The sequence below is a fragment of the Mesoplodon mirus genome, assembly GCF_964341445.2.
Source record: "Mesoplodon mirus genome assembly, chromosome: 15".
NCBI classification, from domain to species: Eukaryota; Metazoa; Chordata; class Mammalia; order Artiodactyla; family Ziphiidae; genus Mesoplodon; species Mesoplodon mirus.
Window position 1 is genome coordinate 1902574 of NC_138991.1, and position 21135 is coordinate 1923708.

Consider the following 21135-nt stretch of genomic DNA (forward strand, 5'->3'; position numbering starts at 1 on the left):
TATATAAATGGTACTTTAAAAAATTGCAATTTGGGCTTCCCTGGTGGCGCAGTGGTTGAGAGTCTGCCTGCCGATGCAGGGGACACGGGTTTGTGCCCCGGTCCGGAAGGATCCCACATGCCGCGGAGCAGCTGGGCCAGTGAGCCATGGCCGCTGAGCCTCCGTGTCCGGGACGGGAGAGGCCACAACAGTGAGAGGCCTGTGTACCGCAAAAAAAAAAAAAAAAAAAAAATTGCAATTTCCCATTATTTGTTGCTAGTATTTAGAAATGCAGTCGCTTTTTAAGTATTGACCTTACATCCTGTTAGTGTGTCTAACTCATATATTAGTTCTTGTAGCAGTTTTGTGGATTCCTTAAGATTTTCTACAAAGGCAACCAACCGTATTGTCTGCAGCAAAGAGAGGCTTCCTTCTTCCTTTCTGTTCTGTATAGCTTTATTTTTCTTCTCACTATATTGCACCAGCTGAGACCTCTAGTATAACGTTGAATAGAAGCAATGGGGAGGGACATTTTTGCCTTGTTTCCGATTTGGGGTGAATTGTACTCAGACTTTTTTCCATTGAATGTATGATACTAGCTGTAGGATTTTCATAGATGTCCTTTACTGGGTTGAGGAATTCCCTTCTATTCCTAGTTTGGTGAGAATTTTTGAATGGATGTTTAATTTGTCTAGTGCCTTTCTTCATGTATTGAGATGCTCTTGTGGATTTTCTTTTTTAGTCTGTTAATAAGGTGTTAACGTGGATTTGATTTTGAATGTTAAAATCATGGCGCGTTCCTAGGATAGACCCCACTTGGCCACGAAGTAGTACCATTTCATGTACTGTTATATTTGATTTGCTAAAATTTTTCTGTGAGTTTGTGAGGGCTCTTGGTGTTGTCTTCTTGCACTATCGCTGTCTGGCTTTGGTTCATGAGTGATGCTGGTCACAGCAGTTTACCTGCCTACACGCGGAGCTCCTGTCTGTTTACATCCCCGACAGCACTTGGTGGTGTCAGAGTTTTCAATCCTTCAGACCTAGTGCGTGTGCAATGCTGTCACACTATTGTTTTAGTTTTCGTTTCCTTTTCCTTCAGTGTCGAGGAAGTGGACATCATTTTGTATGCTTACTGCTGTTTGTGGGTATCCTTCTGTGAAATGTCTGTTTATGTCCTTTTGCCCAGTTTTCTTTGGAATTTTCATGTTAATTTGTAGGAATTCTGTTTATATTCTGCTTACGATTCCTTTATAGGTCATGTATGTGGTCGGTGTGTTCTTTCAGTTTGTGGCTGGTCTTTTCACTTTCTTTATGGTATCTTCTGATGAATAGGAGTCCTTGATTTTAATGGAGTGGAATCTGTCTTTTTCTTTATGGCAAATACCTTTTTCAGTCATGTTTAAGAAACACTTTCCTAAACCCAAGGTCATATGAATGGTCTCCCGTATTTTCTTCTAAAATTTTAGTGTTTGCTTCCACTTTTATGTCTTTTTTTTTTTTTTTTTTTTTTCCGTACGCGGGCCTCTCACTGTTGTGGCCTCTCCCGTTGCGGAGCACAGGCTCCGGATGCGCAGGCTCAGCGGCCGTGGCTCACGGGCCCAGCCGCTCCGCGGCATGTGGGATCCTCCCAGACCGGGGCACGAACCCGTATCCCCTGCATCGGCAGGCGGACTCTCAACCACTGCGCCACCAGGGAGGCCCTACTTTTATGTCTTTAATCCTCCTGGAATCAGACTTGCATATGGTGTGTTAGAGTTCCGTTTTCACTTTTCTTCCATTTGGATAAACAGTCGTCCTGGTACTATTTACTTGAATGACTTTCCTTGTCTCACTAATCTGCATGTCCTTTCTGTAATATTTCAAGTCTTATATTATGTAGGGATCTGTTTCTGGGCTGTTGGTAGTTTTCTCTTGGTTTATTTGTCTTTTCATCAGTACCATCATGTCCATAAATAGTGTAGCTTCATGCTGACTCTAGGTGTCTACTGGGGCTGGTATCCCACTAGGTTCTTCCTGAGAATTGTCTATGCTAGTCTTGGTATTTTTTTTGTTTTTCTTCTTTTTGTAGTCTTGGTATTTTGATCTTGCTTATAAATTTTTGCGTCAACTCTTTGAGGCCCAGGTTATTTTGATCAGAATTTTATCGCTCTGTGGGTCAATTTGGGAAGGATTGCCATCCACAGTATAGTGCTTAGTGTATTCATGAATAGGGCATATCCCTCTCCTTAGGTCTTCTATAACATCTTTCAATCAAGTTTTATATATTCTTTCCCGTATAGGTCTTACACATATTTTGTTAGATTCATTCCAGGACACTCTTAAGTTTATTCCTGTTATTGTAAATAGTAGTTTTTTAAAATTGTATTTTCTGATTCTTTGTTGATGAAATATTGAATTGTAGTTGAATTTTGGATATGGACTTTAAATATAGCGATGTTATCAAGCACTTTCATTTAAAAATGTATGTGCAGGGGCTTCCCTGGTGGCGCAGTGGTTGAGAGTCCGCCTGCCGATGCAGGGGACGCGGGTTCGTGCCCTGGTCCGGGAGGATCCCACATGCCGCGGAGCGGCTGGGCCCGTGAGCCATGGCCGCTGAGCCCGCGCGTCCGGAGCCTGTGCTCCGCAACGGGAGAGGCCACAACAGTGAGAGGCCCGTGTACAGCAAGAAAAAAAAAGAAAAGTATGTGCAGATTTTTTGGGGGGCGTTATATGTAGAGAATCCTGTTGTATGCAATTAGTGATAGTTTTATTTCATTCCAGTCCTCATGTTCCCACTTCTCGACCTGTCTGTCCTCTGGTTTGTGGGGCTTGCTGGGATCTCTGGTTATGGTCTTGGGTAGAAGGGGTGCTGACTGGCACCCTTGAATTGTTCCTGATATCAGAGGAAATGCTTCTAATGATTTGCCATTGGAGATAGGAGTTTGTAGGTTTATTTCATCAAGTTAAGGAAGTTCCTTGCCATTCCTCATTTTCTAAAGTTGTTTGCTTTTCTTGGCGGAGGATGTTAATTTTTTTAGTCCATTGGACTTTGAGTTTGTCAAATGCCTGTTGTGCTACTGTGGGAGCTTCAGTTACTTAAAACCCAGCAGTGTTGCTGGTCAGCTCCTGCCCATCCTGGTCCTCTGGCTTCTCCTGCCACCCCGTGCTCCCTGGAGAGCATTGAAGCCAGCAGCTGGGGGCCATGACCCGCTGCCTGGGCCCGCGTCCCTCCTGTCTGGTGGCCGAGGGGTCTTGGATCTCAGCCCTCGGGTCCCCTTGGCTCTCTCCTCAGCATGTCCCTCAGGTGGTCTTTGCCTGCCTTGCTGGGACGTGGGGGGCTCTCCCCTGCGTCTCCTGACAGCCAGCCCCCACTCTTTCTTCCCGGGTCATTTTGGTGTTGCTTCCTTCGGGAAACCAGGCCCCTCAGATTAGAGCAAGAACATCTCCTGGTTGCACAGTGCCGGGCACCTCCCCTTTGTAGCATTGGCTGTGGCACTGATTGATCGCATTGCTTGGTTGTAGGGCTGATGGGAGGCGGTGGGCTGCTGGCTGGTGCCTGCCTTCCCCGCCGTGTAGGAAGCCCCAGCCCGGTGTGTGTTTCCGGTTCTCGTCGGGCTCTGCACAGCCCGGCACACAGTAGGGTAGGTCCTCAGTGAGCTGGCGGGCTGGCTGAGGGGATGAATGAATGTAGTTCAGAGTCCCTTGTTTTGCTCCGTCTTCTCCTCGGGTGTTTTCAACAAGTGAGGCGGCCAGGTAGCTGAGGTTGGCCATAAACGCTGTGGCGTGTGTGCTGTCTGCCGCCTGACCGTAGTCCCCTGGAAACTGTGCACGGGGTTCACACACTGCTCAAAGTGTGTTGACAACAAGTAGACCCACACTTGGAGTTCAGTTAGCTGCCGCAGACCAGGCCTCGTGCGGGCCCTCAGCCTGGACGCCGGAGCCCGGCCCTGCAGCGGGCAAGCTCTGTCTGGGGCAGTGGGCCGGGCTTCCCACCTTCGGCTCTCAGATCAGCCCTGGTCTGGCCTCTGGCTAAAGGCCGATTTACTGAACAGTTGAACACCTGAAAGGGTAGAGGTGTTTGTATCAATCTGGACAGACCTGTGGAGTTTGGGTAAGAGAAGCTGGTGCTCACCCGTCCGTGGAATCAGAGCTTGCTGAGTCACATGCCATGGCGGGTAACTCCGATAGGGTGGGTTCTTTTCTCTTTGCTTACTGATCTTGAGAAAGGCCCGGGACGTTCCTCCGGAGCATCCTGTGTGTTCTCCACCTGTCCTGTTTCCGGAGCTGCTCTTGACATGCGCACAGCTTTGCGGGGGAGGCGGGTGCTTCAGGCACCCGCCTGCTGGCTGCATCCCTGAGGTCGGGAGGAGCATCTGCTCATCCTTCTTCTGTTTATTTACACACGTTCTTACTCTAGGAAGAACTTCAGATGAATAATAAGAATAATAGAAGATAAAGTTAAGAGAAGGTCAGGGGAAAGGGAAGGTAAAGGAAAGATAGAATGGAACAGGCTGAGGGAGGAGTGCTCACCTGGGGCTCTGTCGGCTGCCGTCGGGGGGGCGGGTGGAGGGCACCGATTGGCTTCTGCCAGTCAAAGCAAAGGGAGCAAAGTACTGTTTGAGTGGAGGTCAGAATCCACCGATGAGAGAACACTGTAAAATGGGGCCTGGGAACAAGTTCTCCCTTAGTGTGGAATATTTAGAACTTTGGACGTGGGCACACGGTGAAATACGCTCAGGCTTCTGCCAGGAGTGCAGGAATGCTCAAGGCAGGTTCACCCAGGCCCGCGGGATGCTCGCTGGCTGTCCTCACGGGAGGGCCGTCTTGGCAGCTGATTCGCAGGCTCTGGGCCACTGGCTCTGGTGCTGGGAGGGTGGGGTTTGGATGCCCCAAAACCTCATCCTTGGCCACTTTGTCTGTGGGTCCAGGGCCCCCAGAGGAGGAACTCGGGGGAGCCTCTGAGGCCCATGGATTTCAGGGATTTTGAAAATGTGAGGAACTGGGAACCCACTGTTGGCTGCTTGAAGTGAGGACGTAAGAGACGGCAGAGGTGGGATCCGGGTGGGAGGCGTCCTCCACAGAGGCGTTCCACCGAAAGGTGCCCGGAGAGACCTGCAGGTCACACAGCCATTCCCCGTTTGCCGCACGTGTACAGGCAGGGGTGAGGGCATTCGGCCAGGTGTGCTTAGTTAGGCAGATGCACGGACATCGGAAAGTAAAGGGCCGTGGACACTACGGCGGGGCTGAGGCCCATGTCCCTGGTGAGGTTGGAGGAGAGAGAGCTTCCCTCCGTCGTGCTGTGCTGTCAGGGGCGCCAGACGCGTCCTTTTGGGGGAACATTGTTTTCCCTCTACCACCCAGAAGAGGAGTGGGATGACAAGGCGCTTGGGGCCCCGGAGCCCTGCACTCGTGAGGCCCTGCCAGCCCCAGACACACGAGGCAGCATGGAGTGTCCGAGACGGGTGGCACAGCATGTGGGCCACGGAGCAGCACTGGCAGCTGAGCCACGCAGGTGGCACCCTCGGTGGTGGACCTTGGGGAAGAGGGAGGTGGAGGTGGCCCCAAGGGTTGAGGGGACCTCGGGGCCTGTGGGGTGTGGCCCCCCCCGAAAGCCCATTACCCCAGCGCTTCCTGGTGCTCTTTTTCTTTTTGTGGTTTCATTTAAATGACAAAGTGACCCTAGAGCTAATTTAAAGAACTGTGGACACATGTCTTCTCCTGAGATGTCAGCGCCCTTAGGTGTATCTTCTTTTTTGTTTGTTTTTTTTGGCCGCACTGCGTGGCAGGCAGGGTCTTAGTTCCCCAACCAGGGATCAGATCTGTGCCCCCTGCAGTGGAAGCGTGGAGTCTTAACCACTGGACCGCCAGGGAAGTTCCCCTTAGGTGTATCTTGACCGTCGTTTTTCATTTCTCAAGTGCATAACTGAGCACGCACACGTGACTTGTACACGAGCCAGTCACGTGTGTTGTTCTGCCGTTGTCTTTTCACGTCACATTGCACATCAAGGGCACGTGTCCCCGCCAGTGCATGGGTGGACTGCCTGTGGACACCATATGGGTACAGCAGAGTCGCGGCCACTTGGCCCCTGAAGGCGAGTGTCCCACTGCACGGGGATCCAGAACAGCTAGCGCTGGGTCAGGGGACACGTGTCACAATGTTGGTGTTGCCAGAAAGATCCTCGCAGGGACGTGTGTGCCCCGTGCCCACCCTGTGCTGGGGCGGAGGGCAGAGATGACCCTGAGCCGCGTCTGGGGCAGGTGAAGGTCGTCGCCTGAAACCTGCCCCCCTCGCTCGTTAGTGAGGTCCAGCGTCTGCTGTTTGGCCCTTCGTGTTGCTTTTGGGAATTGCGAGATAGACGTTTTCATGGTCAGTTTTTAAAGTAGATAAGATGACTGTGGTTACTGGCAACTTAGTCAAGTTTTAGAGCAAAATTTGGTTTTCAGAAATTATTCCAGCCTGTACGGGCATGCTTGACGTGGGAAAGACCCCCTCCGTCCCCGACCCCCACCTGCCACCCTGCCTTCATTCTCATTCTCCAGCCTGCCCCGTGGGACAGCTCTGCGGGGTGTGTGCCCGTGTGCACACAGTAGCGAGGTTCTGAAACGCAGCGTCCGAGGAGCCCCAGAGGACGCCTCGCCTCACTTCAGATCGTGGCTCAGTGTCATCAAGACAGTGAGAGTCACCGTGTGAACTGAAGAGAAGTTAAAAGTAACGTGCGGGGGCCTGAGTCTCCGGAGCGCGACCCCTGCACGGTGTTTGTGTGGGGGACGCTTTGCGTCCCCCCTCCCCTGGGACACCAGCCTGCGGCCCGCTCACTGGCCCTCCTGGCGCCGCTGCGTGCGCCATCCCTGACGGTCTGGCCGGCTCCACACGCACGTCACCATGATGTGGCTGTGCCCCACAGAGCGCTGTTCTCCCTGCTGTCCAGCCCCCAGGTCAGTCCCTGGCCGCTGTAGGTCATCTGGTTTCTGCCCCGGTCTTACTGGGCTGTCTGTGCCTGGAGGCCGGGGCGTGTGCACGGGGGCTGTGTGTGACAGGTGCCCCAGGCAGATAGCAGGGTTCCTGCTACCGAGGGCTGGGACCTGAGCTCCTGTGGAAGTAGGGTTATAGGGACACACCTGTTTACCTTGCCCTCCCCCTCCCCTCTTCCCTCTTCCCTCCCTCAACCAAGCTCACGTCACCTCTGGTTGCATCTCTACATAGCGAAGCATTTCCCGCCTCCAGTTTTCATTTTGAGAAATTTAAAACTTACAGAAAAGACTAATACAGTGAATACCTGCGTACTCTCCCTCTAGAGTCACCTGTTCCTGACGGTTTTATCAAAGCGATTTAAGCTGTCGCTGACATGGGGGTGAGCGGCTGCGCCTCTGGTGTGTATTGTTGGAGCCATTGGGTAAAGCATGTAACGCACAGCCACCGTGGGGAAGGACATCTGTGGGTGGATGTCGGCAGCTTTAGGTTATGGTCTGTAAGAGGGGTCCACTTCCAGCGGGCGCTGCCTTAACAAACAAAACCCACACACAAGTTGTGTGTTACATGTAAACACATACACACATTAGTCATTTCTTAATCTTATGTATGTTAGTCATTTAAAGTTAACGTGTACTTAAAGAGAATTTAAGGAAGTAACATTTGAGGGGTGTATTGCGGCCTGGAGCAGCCCTGGTGGGACAAGGGCCGGAACACCCCGTGGGGCCGGCATTGTGAACCCCTGTGGTTCTGTGCCCTGTCAGTTGCACTGAGCTTCCACTTAGCAGGTGCAGGAGGCCAGGGTGCTGGGTCCAGCCCTTCAGGGAGACCCAGCTGCAGGAGCAGGGTGCACGGAACCCCAGACCGTGGGGTGGGGTCTGTGATGAGTGGGGGTTAGGAGGCATCTGGGAAAGAGGAAGGTTCCAGGCGGAGACCCTGTGTGCGTGCATGTGCGTGGTGGGGTCTATGGCTGAATCTGTGTCAGTTCTGTACTGTCTCAATTCCTGTAGCCTTCTAATCCATCTTTGAAACAGGAAGTGTTAGTCCTCCGACCGTGTACTTTTTCATAGATTTTTGGTTGCTCTAGGACCTTTGCATTTCTATATGAATTTAGAAGCGGCTTGTCTGTTTCCACGCACAAGGCTGCTGGGGTTTTGATGGATTGCATTGCGTCTGCAGGTTAGTTTGGGGAGCGCTGACATCTTAATGATTCTGAGTTTCCCAACCCATGAGCAAGGTATGGTAAGTCTCTTCACCTGTTTAGGTCTTCCTTCATTTCCCTTAGCAGTGTCTTGTAGTCTTCAATGTACGAATTAAAAGTGCGTGATTTTACAACAACGTGTGAGGTGTGCAGGGAGCTGCAGACGCTGGACCTTGAATTGGGTCAGAAACTTCATCTTTAGCTAAATATTCAGGAATGCGGGAATGCCAGTGCTCTTAGCAGCAGCGTTTTCTCTTGCGCTGCTCCGGCTTCGAGCCTTCAATTGCCCCCTGCAATGATGACAAAGATCACATCTGGCTTAGTGGGGAACCGGTTTTAGAAGCAATACGTCCTGTGCGCCTACTGTTACAGCACAGATGCCCCTTGAAGAAGTAAGACCAGCCTTCGAGGGGGACAGGGCGCCAGGTTCGGGTCGACTTCTTCACACACCTGAGCTCATGTCACACTTGCAGGTGGGTCCTCCACCACTTCAGGGCCGAGAGTGAGAATTCTCGGGAATGACGGTGAGGACCCTGTGGCATCCTGGCCGAGGCAGGTGGAGTGTCCCCGAGGTGTGGGGAAGTCGAGGCCCTGCCCAGCTGCTCTTGAAGGAGAGAAACCCTGGGGCGGGGGGGCCGGGGCCCACTCGTGAGCAGGCCATGAACCGGGCTCCCTCGGGGGCGGCACCAGGGCAGCACGCAGGTTGGCGCGGTTGCCGTGCTCTGCCCTCCATGCCCAGGGCTTGTGAAGTTGCGGCCAGGACGTGGAGCCCCGTGAGCACTCGTCTTAACCCCTCCCGCCCCTTCCCCCCCACGCTGGCCTTCCTGGAGCTACAGCTCTGCAGGTTTAAGCACTTTCTTTTAGGTGGTGTAAAAGGCAAACAGCCACAAGAGCGAAAGGAACATTTAGGCCGTCATTTAAGTCAGCTTCCCCAGCGCCCGTGTTGGCGTCTTGCTGACTCTGCTTCCGTTGGAGTAGTTGGGGGACCCCGTCCCATGGGGACCTGCTGGAGGGGCAGGCACCCTGGGCAGGGCTGGGGGAGGTGGTATGGCAGGAGGGCCACCGTCACGCTGGCCAGTGGCTGTTCTCCCGGGGTGTTGGGTCTCAGGGATGCTCCGCGAGGCCGAGGCTCTTCTCTCCGCTGCTGCGGCCTGGGTTCTGGACGGGGCGGTCCTGGGAGCCCTCCCCCCAGCCCCCCTGTACGATTAGGAAGCGTGTCACGGCTCTCAGGAGTGAGTTCTCCAGCTGTGTGACACCACGCCACGCACGGGTTCCTGTGCTCCCGTCCTGATTCTGGCTTCTTCAGTGTTCATGTCAGGGTTTGGGGGCAGTTCCATTTCGCATGTCTTGGTTGTGGAGGATCTGCCTTTCGTAGCGCTCTCTCTGCAGACCCTCTGCACCGTCCGGCAGGTGACGGTGCTGGGGACCCTTGTCGGGGTGGGGGGTGGGCAGGGAGCGGTCTGGTCCGTCTGACCCGGCCGCTGTTCCCTGCTTGTGCCAGCGCAGCCGGGAGCCCCCCCGAGCCCAGGTGGAAGGACGAGCGCGTGTGACGGGGGTGAGGCCGAGGCCGGAGCCCCCGAGGCTCATGCTGAAGAACATTTTCCCCAGAAGCGATGTCTTGCAGGTGGACGTTCCCAGGCGGGGCAGAAAATGCCTGTTTAATTTGTAGTGTAGCTCTGGCTGACCTACATCTTGGTTAAAAATACAGTGAAAAATGTTGGCATGAAAGGGGTCAGAAAAACCGTAACATTGGGTAAGAACACTCGAGTTGATATTGAACTCTGGTGACTGAGGGAGGCTGGGATTCATTCAGTCCTTAAGGGTTGTTGGTTGTGCTTGGGCTGTGATGGGGGACGCGGCCCCACCCCTACGGAGCTCACTCTGCTCTGTGGCCGCGTCGGCGCCCGGCCTCCCAAACAGGCAGTGTCATGTCTGTCTTACGTATGAGCACGCGGAGGCTCGGTCACGGCCAAGCAGCGTGGCCTTAACGGCTGATGTGGGTTTGTGCTGCGCGTTGTAATTGAAGAACCTGAGCTCTCACAGTAACAAAAAATAGAAAATGCCTGTCTTCATCAATAAAGAAATCATAAATACTTTCTGGATGAAATATGTAACCACTGAAAATTACGGTTCTGAAAAGAAATTACCAAGCCAAATAGCAACAAAATTACCCCAATTTTCTTTATGGTTATCAAAACACATATGTTATACATGTGCACGTAGGACAGAGAGTGGAAGGAAATGCACAGTCTAGTAGCCAAAGGAGATGGGGTTTCTGGAGATTCCTGTCTTCCTTGTTACATCTCCATGTTTCTCAGGTTTTCTCTCCTGAACACTTATCACTATCCTAAGAAAGATGTTAAAATTATTTAAAAACGAAACCCTGAATGGCTTTCTGGCTGCTTGAACTCGCCGTGTCATGCTTGTTGCTCGTGCACGTTGGCCTGTTTTGGTTCCAGAGCGTCCTGGGTGGAGGGGTGAGGGGTGCAGGGAGGGGGACCTGGGCAGGGTCCATGGCTCCTGGCCTCCCCAGGCCTTCTGAAATGGAAGCTGTGTTCAGTGCGACAAGTTTGACTTCCTCCCTGACGTAAGGCTGGGATGAACATGGCCCATGCATACAGCCCTCCTCTGGGTCGCTGTTCAAGCCAGACTGCCTGGGTGTGTGTGCTGGGGCCTCGGGGGCTCCTGGGGGCAGCGCCGTGCTGTGCGGGCCTGCGTCGGGGCTCCTGGGAAGTCACTTCCCCGCCAGCCTCGGTGGCCCTGTCCATAAGGCCCTTCCCTGAGTCGCTCCCAGAGCTGGCCTTGCGCCCGCGGAGGGGTGACGACAGGTGGCTTCCCAGCGTGGGTTGCAGCCGGGTGGGGCCCCCGGTGGTGTGCGTCCCAGGCCGCCGTGCTGCCTGTTGCGAACGCGGGGGATTGCTCTTCTGTGACCTTTAATCTAAAAGTCATTTAAGTTACATTTTGAGACAGAGTTGTGTTTCTTCGCCTTTGAATGGACACTGCATAGTTATCTGTTTGAAGTGCGCGTGGTAACCAGAGTTTACAAGATCCAGAGCGTGATAGTGTCATTACGGCGGGGTGTTTGAGGCCAGTGCTGCTGTTTGGATTCACCCCAGGCGTCGCGTGCATGTCTGACTCCGCTTTTGTCAGAACCAGTGACTGTGCACGTGGTACCCAGGGAAGCTGACAGGTGTCCCGGGCGCAGCGCCTGCCACGCCTGCCCGCGGAGCCGCTGGCCAGACCAGCCCCGTGGCCCTCATGCCCAGAGGCTGTTGCTTTCCCGTGTCTGTAACCACTGGAGACGTTTTCAGTGCTGCAGAGAGGTCTCATCACTTCCAGGGTCCCACGGTCACCTCTTGGCTGGACTTCTGCTTCCATCCCCACCTTGCCGTCTCACCGTAGGCACATCACACAGCCCTAGTGTCCATTTTCCTAGACTTTGGTGTCCAAGAGACCACCGTCACTTCATGGCCATATTAATCCCGTTGCTTTTCATGAATATTATTTAAACATTCCTTTATATTTCTGCAGACATCATTTTTCAAGCAAACGAGCATTCGATAATCAAAATGTAGGCAGCAGCTGCCCCATTAGCAAGTTTGAAATTGGGGTGTCCAGCCGTGGGAACTGCAGGGGCCTGCTCGGCTGCCCTGCCCCCTAGGATCCCTGCGAGGGAGGAGCAGGGGTCTCTGGACGGGCGTCTGAGCGGGCCGGTGAGTGAACGGCTGGGTGTTCACCGAGAGCCCTCTTTTGGGGGCCCCAGCACAGGCATGGGCCAGGGTGGGGGGCTGTGGAACACCCCGCTACAGTGGCCCAACCCTGACTTCTTTGGCCCCTTGAGCTTCCCCCTGGCCCACCAAAGCTGTCCCGAGCGTGGCGCAAACTTCTTAGGGCGTGGACATACATCAGTTCCGGCTGTCAGCCTGCCAGGCCTTTCTCTCCTCAGTGCTTTAACAAGTTCCCAGGTTTCAAAAGAGTGAGTTATTTACAGCAGCAGATGGTTTTTTTTTTTTTTTTTTAGCATGGCTTATTTTATTTTTTTAGTTTTAGTTTTTTAATTTTTATTTTATATTGGAGTATAGTTGATTTACAACGTTGTGTTAGTTTCAGGTGTACAGCAGGGTGATTCAGTTATACATAGACATATATTCATTCTTTTTCAGATTGTTTTCCCATATGGGTTACCATAGAACATTGAGTAGAGCTCCCTGTGCTGTACAGTAGTCCTTATTGATTATCTGTTTTATATATAGTAGTGTGTACATGTTAATCCTAGCCTCCTAAATTATCCCCCCCAACCTTTCCCCTTTGGTAACAATAAGTTTGTTTTGTAAGTCTGTGAGTCTGTTTCTGTTTTCTAAATGAGTTCAGTTGTATCATAATTTAGATTCCACGTATAAGTGATATCATATGATATTTGTCTTTCTCTGTCTGACTGACTTCACTTAGTATGATCATCTCTAGGTCCATCCATGTTGTTGCAAATGGCATTATTTCGTTCTTTTTTTAATAGCTGAGTAATATTCCATTGTATGTATGTACCACATCTTCTTTATCCATTCATCTGTCCATGGACACTTAGGTTGTTTCCATGTCCTGGCTATTGTGAATAGTGCTGCTGTGAATGTAGGGATGCGTGTATCTTTTTGAATTATGGTTTTCTCAGGGTATATGCCCAGTAGTGGGATTGCTGGATCACATGGTAGTTCTATTTTTAGTTTTTTAAGGAACCTCCATACTGTTCTCCATAGTGGCTGTATCAATTTACATTCCCACCAATAGTGCAAGAGGGTTCCCTTTTCTTCACACCCTCTCCAGCATTTGTTGTTTGTCGACTTTCTGATGATGCCCATTCTAACTGGTGTGAGGTGATCCTCATTGTAGTTTTGATTTGCGTTCTCTAATAATTAGTGATGTTGAGCGTCTTTTCATGTGCCTCTTGGCCATCTGTATGTCTTCTTTGGAGAAATGTCTGTTTAGGTCTTCTGCCCACTTTTTGATCGGGTTGTTCGTTTTTTTTTTTAATATTGACCTGCTTGAGCTGTTTGTATATTTCGGAGATTAATCCCATGTCGGTCGCATTGCTTGCAAATATTTTCTCCCATACTGTGGGTCGCCTTTTTGTTTTGTTTATGGTTTCCTTTGCTGCAACATGGCTTATTTTAAAAGGGATGTTTTGGAGGGAAACTCTCGTAATGGGCATACACATGGTTCTTTTGGATCAAGTGTAGCAGATGTGACCCCAGGGAAAGGCCTGTTATTTCCTGATGTCACAATGGGTGTCGAAGGAGCCGGGACCCAGCAGCTTCAGAGACTTCTCAGACTTGTGAGTTGGATCGCACTGGGAAAGCCTGATCTCACTTGTGAAGCTGGCAGGAGGTTCTCGGACCTGATTTTCAGCTGTCTCATGGGAGGACACAGGGGCTGCCCAGGCAGCAGGCTCTTTGGTCGACACCCCCTTGCCCGGCTGCGTCGCTCTTCAGTGGGGTGCCTCGTGCAGGGCCCTCTGCTGAGGCCTTGCTTTGGGAAGAGTACGTTGTTCATGGCGTTTTTAGGTCTCCCCTTGCAGCTCCATCACTAATCCGTCATGGGAAATCAAGTGTGAAAGTTGTGTTGCTGTTTCTAATGGAATCTAGGGTATAATTGGTTGCTGGTTTTTGAAGCTGGAATTAATGCCAAACCTGCCCGCTAGGGTTGGGCTTCCAGTGACGTAGCTGAAGCACCATGAAGTGTGAGTGGTCCTCCATGTCTTTGTGTCTGTGGTGGGCGCCTCAGGTCGTCGTGGGCACAGCACTGCCCCCCCACCCAAGAGTGGTCCTGTTCCTGGAAGGAGTGTCGGGGCCTCACAGGACTGCAGGCAGGGAGCCCTGGGCATGTGGGCTGTGGGGCGCTGTCTCCCAGGGCCCGGCCCAGCCCGCGGGGACGGGGACGGGGGTGGGGACACCTGCTCGAGGGCAGGGCTCGGGTCTGAGGCTCCAGCCATGACCTCCCACCAGACACCTGCTGCCTTGTGAACTTGGCCACGCCGGGCAGCCTGTGTTTGGAGCACACGAGGCCCTCAGCTTCCAGGCCTCCTGACCTGCAGGCCAGTGCAGGGGCAGACGGCGGCGTGAGCAGCTCGGCTGCCTGGCCCACTGTTGCTGTTTGAATCCAGGAAAAAAATCCTTTCACGTTTTTGTCGTGCTGCGGACCCTCTTTCTCGGCGGGTGTGTTTAGAGTTCTGCGACTGTGTGTGACAGCTTCTCCTGCCTCCTCTGTGCTGCCGGGCTCCCCTGTGGAGTCCGGCCCTGGGGCGTGTTTCCCGATGCCAGCTCTCCTCCCCCAGGTATGGTCCTCGTGCGGAGCGAGAACGGGCAGCTGTTAATGATTCCTCAGCAGGCCCTGGCCCAGATGCAGGCCCAGGCCCACGCCCAGGCCCAGCCTCAGACCGCCATGGCGCCCCGCCCGGCCACGCCCACAAGTGCCCCTCCTGTGCAGATCTCCACCGTGCAGGTGAGTGCGAGCCAGCGCAGGGCCTGGCGGGGGTGGGGGTGTGGGGGGGAGGGGAGGGGGCAGGGGGTGTGGCGTGGCCCACACGCCACGGGAGGAGCTTGGGGTCTGCCGCCTGGGCCCTCCCCTTCTCTCCTGTGACGCCACCTTCCCGGGCCTCAGTTTCCTCCTGTGCCATGTCGAGATCCCGCTGGTGCTGCTCTTGTAGGGCTGTTACGGGGACCAGTTAGGACAGTGGAACAGAGGGAGCACTGAGCAAGTGTCGGCCGTTACCACCAGGGAGGCGCGGAAGAACTTGACAGGATCATGTTAAACAGTCCTCCCCTCTCCCCTGCAGACAGGGGGCTTCAGCCTTTCGGGGTTACTGCCCTGACCCCTGAGGCCGTGGCCCCCTGGGGCTGTGGAGGGAGGACGGGTTGGATGCCTGAAGCCCAGTGCCTGGGACGCGTCCCTCGCCCCAGGGTTCTGCCTCTCAGTCTCCATTTGGGTCCACGCCCCACATCACCTCCCTCCTCCCTACTCTGTCGCCTGATGCCTTTCTATCTCGTGCTGCCGTTGCGCTGCTCTGAGCCAGGTGGCTGGTTAGAGACTAACGTGGAGATGAGGAAGATCTCGAAAACCCTTTTCTCCGTTGATTTCAGCCGCGTTCCTCTGGAGTTGAGACCCCTGCTCTGTAGACAGGGCGTGTACATGCGTGGGGACCGACAAAGGGCCCTCCCCTGACTGAACATCCAGAGCAGCCCAGAGCAGTTTTCAGGGTCTGTCGAAGTCTGTCCAGTAAGATGCAGACGTGGGATATTTCACTTTCTGTACCCTAACTATGTAGGACAGTTCACTTTAAGTGTCTCGTTTACTTCCTTTTCTGCAGCACAGCGACCAGTCTTTAGGCCCAGGGAACACATGCTTCTTACTGTAGTGACTTTGTTACTTTTTTAGCGCTTGTGGCCAAGATTACAAGCAATCCACACAAGTACTGATTTCCCAGGTATATGCGTTCATTAAAGACCAAGTCGGAGACTTTGTTAAGGAGTGTATTACAGTTTATACGACGGAGGTTCCGATCATACACTTTTACTTGTCAAGGAAAGTTTAGACTTAGGGTGGCTTCCCTGAGGCTGGTGACTAGACCTGGGGGCCCTTGAGCGTGCTGGCTCTGTACTAGAGGATGGAGTGTTGGGTGTGCCAGGTGCTGGGAACTACTTTCACTTGTCTCTCCTTCTAGGTGACTCCTCCTTGTTTTTCAGGCACCTGGGACCCCCATTATTGCACGGCAGGTGACCCCAACGACCATAATCAAGCAAGTGTCTCAGGCCCAGACGACGGTACAGCCCAGCACCGCGCTGCAGCGCTCTCCCGGGGTTCAGGTGAGGCTGGGGCTCCGCGGTGCCCATGACGCAGGGGTCAGGCCTCGCGAGTTTGGGTGCTGGATGCTAAGTTTTGGAGTTTGGGGAACACAGCGTAGATCAGAGTTGCTTTTCTGTAAAGTCGCATAGAGTTTAACACCAGCAACATTCTTAAAAGCTTCCCACTGTGCCGGAAGTACAATTGAAAACGTCGCCTTAGTAACTGAGGGTGCGGCATCTCTGGGGGGAGAGAGAGAGAGAGAGAGAGGAGAGAGAGAGAGAGAGAGAGAGAGAGAGAGAGAGAGAGAGAGACAGAGAGAGAGAGAGAGTGTGTGTGTGTGTGTGTGTCGCTCGCGAACTGTTCCTGCACCGAGGAGGACGCACCCTCACTGTGTATGTGCGTTCGTGCGTGCGATTCTCACAGCACCCCTCCCTGATGGGCGCGGACACGTGCGGTGTGAGAGACTCTGGACCCCCATCCCGGTGTGGCCTCGGCCGGCCTCCCTGCAGCCGCACCTCGTCCAGTACTCTCTCCACTCACCCTGGTCTTGTCCTCCTTTGCCTTTTGGCGTCTGCAGCCGTGACATTGCTTTTCAGAGCAGCTGGAGGAGCCGTTGGGTCCCAAGTCACTGAGCTCAGTGCTCTCCCGCGACGGGAGCTGCCCAGGCAACGGCGCTTCCTGAGGCGGGTCTTCTGGCCCGAGTTCAGTCTGATGATTGGCGCATCTGAACTTCAGTTATAGTGAAAGGAACCTTTTCTGAGAAGGTAGTGAAGCTCATGGTCAGCTTTTGCATGAGATTTAGTAGAAAATAAGTTTATCAACATAGGTTCCCAGAATCTGAGAATCATCCCGGTGAAACGTGTATTCATCTGACCAGTAGAAGCAAGTGTGAGGAATAAAGTTTGATGTAAAGGAAAACTCCCAGGAATTGGAAGTGCCCTGGCTGGTTCTGGGCGTCCCGAAGCACCCTGCTCTTCCCCTTGTGCTGCCCAAAGATGGCTGTTGGTTAGTTCTTTACGTTTCTCCTCTGAAGTTTTTTATTTGCCATTTTGTAGTTACAAAAGTAATACATGCTTAACGTTACAAGTAAAATACACAGATAATAAAGGAAGAGCCCATCATCTCTTCCAACTCACAGTCCTCCCGTGAAACCAGTGTCCACAGCCTGGGGGGTGCAGACAGCTGCCCGCCCACCGTCCCCCTGTAGCGGCCATGGGGTCAGAGCCCCTTGTCTGGCAGGCAGGGCGCCCGGGGCCTGGTTGCTTAGATAGAAGACACAAGCGAGTCATGCTTGGGGTTACACTGCCCCCTACCTTCTGAAGTTGTAAGAGAGTAACGTTTAAAAAATTGGAGAAGGCTCCATTTTTAAATTGGAAAAGTGCTAATTAAAAAAAAACAGTAAATATTTGCATCCTGATTGTTCACGTAGACTAGAAGTCTTGGGAATTTGACCGAGGACAGTTGTTGTTTGATGTCTAGCTGTTTGTTGGCTTAAATATATTCGTTTAGCAAAGTAGCCCCTCCCTCCCAACACCAACTACATCGAGTCCCCGCCCACTCTGAAAACCCCCTTTCCAGGATGTTTCTGGATGTGACTCGCTTTGGGGGAGCAAAGAAAGGTTGGTCCAGCAGCGGCGGGGGAGCCCGGGACCTCGATGAGTCCTGGTGCCGCCCTCCGCATGGGGGGGGGGCTGCCCGTGTGCATGTGACGTCCTGGCTTCCTTGTCACCAGCCTGCCTGCACGAGCCAGGTGACGGGCTTTTCAGTTGGTTTCTCTGTTTGTTCTTTTCAGTTCTGAGACGGGATCTGGTTTGGTTATTAAAAGGTTATTTGTTTTGGTCACCATGTGACTTCTAGGATCGACTTCTGACCACCAGGTTCTTCCCGGCCATTGGCTTCGTTTCTGTCAGTTTTTGCTGCAAAATACTGCTTCCTCGGTGCTCAGGAAGGTGGCCCTCGGGGACGCGGTCTGCCACGGGGCTGGTGTGGTCCCTTGAGGCCTCATGTCCCGTGGGGTCCCACCTGCTACAGGGAGTCTCACAAAGGCCGTCTCCCCGCAGCCTCTATCTACCTTGTGTTTTGGCTTCTCGTAGCCTCAGCTTGTTCTGGGTGGCGCTGCCCAGACACCCTCACTTGGGACGGCGACAGCTGTTCAGACGGGGACACCTCAGCGAACGGTCCCGGGGGCCACCAACACCTCCACAGCCGCCACGGTGAGTGCTGCCTCTCGGCCGCGATTTGGGGCCGCGTGTGTGGTTCGTGCTGCCTTGGAGCGCCGGCCGGCCCGGGGGAGCCACAGCCGCGGACGTGGGGTTGCGCTGGGGTCTCCATGGCTCCATATGAGTGGGTCTGAGGGCAGTGGTCTCTGCAGGGCCGCAGGAAGGGTCCACCACCCTACACGAGGCTTTCGGGCCATGGGGGACGTCTGTGGGATGGAGCCTAGACCAGGTGTGTCAGAGGGGTGACACGGGCTGGGCTGCACAGCGGTTGCGGTCTGTAGAACGGCAGTGTTGCCCTCTTAACATTTATTTCCAGCAGTTTTCCTGAACACGTATGAATATTTAAACCAGTGGGATCGTGCTTTATTTATGACTTACGTTTTTCATGTTTCTCTGCTGAGTATTTTTCATCATCTTTAGTATCTGTGCCGTAATTCAGTTTCTTTTCTTGAGCACTTAGATAGGTATCAGTTTTTCTTTATGATAAGCAACATCAAGGTGAATGTCTTATAGGTCATCTTTTTTACATTTATTGGTTATTAGTTACATTTCTAGAAGTAGAATTGCTGGGCTGAGTGAGCTGTAAACCTGGGTCTGGGCCTTCAGAGCACATGTCCTGGTTTATACTCCCATCATCAGGCCGTGAGAGTTACTGCATTTTCCTCAAAGAAGTTTAAGAAAAGAAATACACATTTCTTTTTTTTTTTAAATTTATTTATTTAATTTATTTACTTTTGGCTGCATTGGGGCTTTGTTGCTGCGAGCGGGCTTTCTCTAGTTGCGTCGAGCGGGGGCTACTCTTCGTTGCGGTGCGTGGGCTTCTTACTGTGGTGGCTTCTCTTGTTGCGGAGCATGGGCTCTAGGCACACAGGCTTAGTAGCTGCAGCACGTGGGCTCGGTAGTTGTGGCGCACGGGCTCGGTAGTTGTGGCGCACAGGCTCAGTAGTTGTGGCGCACGGGGGTTAGTTGCTCTGCGGCATGTGGGATCTTCCCGGACCAGGGCTCGAACCTGGGCTCGTGTCCCCTGCATTGGCAGGTGGATTCTTAACCGCTGCGCCACCCGGGAAGCCCACAAATACACATTTCTTATATGATACCCATATCTTAGTTAAAAGCTGTGATGAAAATCTGCCTTTTAAGAGTTTTTCGCTTACATCTTTTTAACTTCTATCCAGGAAACTATGGAGAACGTGAAGAAATGTAAAAATTTTTTATCTACGCTAATAAAACTGGCTTCATCTGGTAAACAGTCTACAGAGACAGCCGCTAACGTGAAAGAACTGGTACAGAATCTGCTGGTAAGAGCTCTGTACGCCGGCCCCTCTGCCTTAGAGTACATGGCTGTACTTGGCCATGGGGGGTGGGGCGCGGCTGGAGTCTGGGCCCCTCTGCCCACCACCCTGCCATCCGCTCGCCAGCCCGGTTCTCGGAGCCTCACAGCAGGACGGCTCCCCTAGGAGCTCCTTTTCCGCTCTGTCAGTCGCTCAGCACGTTGGCCGCAGAGGAGCGATGAAAATTCACCAGATGGAGGGTGTTTAAAGGCCCTTGCTCGCTCCTCCACCTGCTCTACCTTTTTCATGGAGGATTTTTTTTTTTTAATATTTATCTATTTGGTTGCACGGGGTCTTAGCTGCGGCTCACAGGCTCCCTAGTTGCGGCAGGTGGGCTCCCCAGTTGTGGCATGCAAACTCTTAGTTGTGGCATGCATGTGGGATCTAGTTCCCCGACCAGGGATTGAACTCAGGCCCCCTGCATTGGGAGCATGGAGTCTTATCCACCGTGCCACCAGGGAAGTCCCTTTCACGGAGGATTTTAAGTGATACAGAAGCGGAAAGCAGAGTGACAGCCCTTCTGGGCCACCTGCGGGCTTCATCGGTCATGAGTTCTTATATGACTTTGCATCTGCTGCGCCCCTGTTGCCACCCACAGCCCCTCCCCAGTCTCATAAATATTTTAGCACAGATGCCTGGACATAACCTGTGAACACAGGATCCCTCGCAGCCCCCAGGCGCCCAGAGGCTGAGTCCAGTGTTGCCTGCAGGGCTCAGTCAGAGTCGGTCAGGTCCACCTGTGGCAGCTGCCTCTGTGTCGCTGGTAACCTGGGGGTCCCCTCCTTCCTGCTGTTTTCCTTTCCTCTCGGTTTCTCTATGCAAGGAAACCTGGTGGCTCAGCAGACGGGGCTGTTGGACGTTTCTGTCCTGTTGGTGGGTTAGCCAACTCAGACCCTCCGCTTGCAGCCCCCCTTCCGTGCTGACGGCTTGGGCTGGAGGGGAGCCACCCTCGGGGGCTGGTTCTGCGCCATCTCTGCAGACCATGTGGGTTTGGGGCCGGAAAGGAGTGAAGTCCCGCTCTCACAAGTAAAAATAATCGCTTCAGATGCTCCTTAAATCTTTTCAGGAAACTCAGAGATTGAAAAATAATCTCACCCCCTGCGAGGAACAAGAACTCCCAGCTTTTTGTTTGTTTTAGTTATAACAATTTTACCTTCTAATGAAAATTTCTAATTAAATAAATGCCGTTCCCTTTCTTCCCACGGTCCTTTGTCTGTGGTCCCTCCCTGGTGCTGGAAGCGTGGGCTCGTCTCGTCGACCCTCCCCCCATCCCCCCACCCCTGGATGAGCCCAGTGCCGTCCCCCTTGTGCTGCGCCCTTATCAGGGCGCCGGGACCCCCGTTCCGCCCTTGCTACAGGACCTCTTTGCAGCCCTGGCCACTCCCACCTTGAACTGGGCCCAGTCAGCCACGGGCTTGGCTGCTGGTGGTAGGTGACCTCGAGGGAGAGGGTGCAGGTGGGCAGAGTTTGTCTCGTAGGATTCCCAGGTGTCGGCAGAGCCAGCTGGGACGGTGCTGACCCCTCCTGGGTGCCTGTGCTGTCCCCTCCCCCAGCCCCCACACCCGGCTCCCTTTGGTTTCCAGAACGGGGTCTGGGCCCTCTCGTCTGGGCACTCACTTCTCC

The 21135-nt window shown here is 53.2% G+C and overlaps 1 protein-coding gene across 1 annotated transcript in view; it reads left to right on the plus strand.

Moving 5' to 3' along the window:
• TAF4 (TATA-box binding protein associated factor 4) overlaps positions 1-21135 on the plus strand; it is a 71760-nt gene that overhangs the window by 26533 nt on the left and 24092 nt on the right. The window contains exons 2-5 of the mRNA XM_082643958.1: positions 14455-14621; positions 15863-15982; positions 18056-18175; positions 19357-19479. Coding sequence (XP_082500084.1) covers positions 14455-14621; positions 15863-15982; positions 18056-18175; positions 19357-19479 — 530 coding nt within the window. The remainder of the gene's footprint in view (positions 1-14454; positions 14622-15862; positions 15983-18055; positions 18176-19356; positions 19480-21135) is intronic.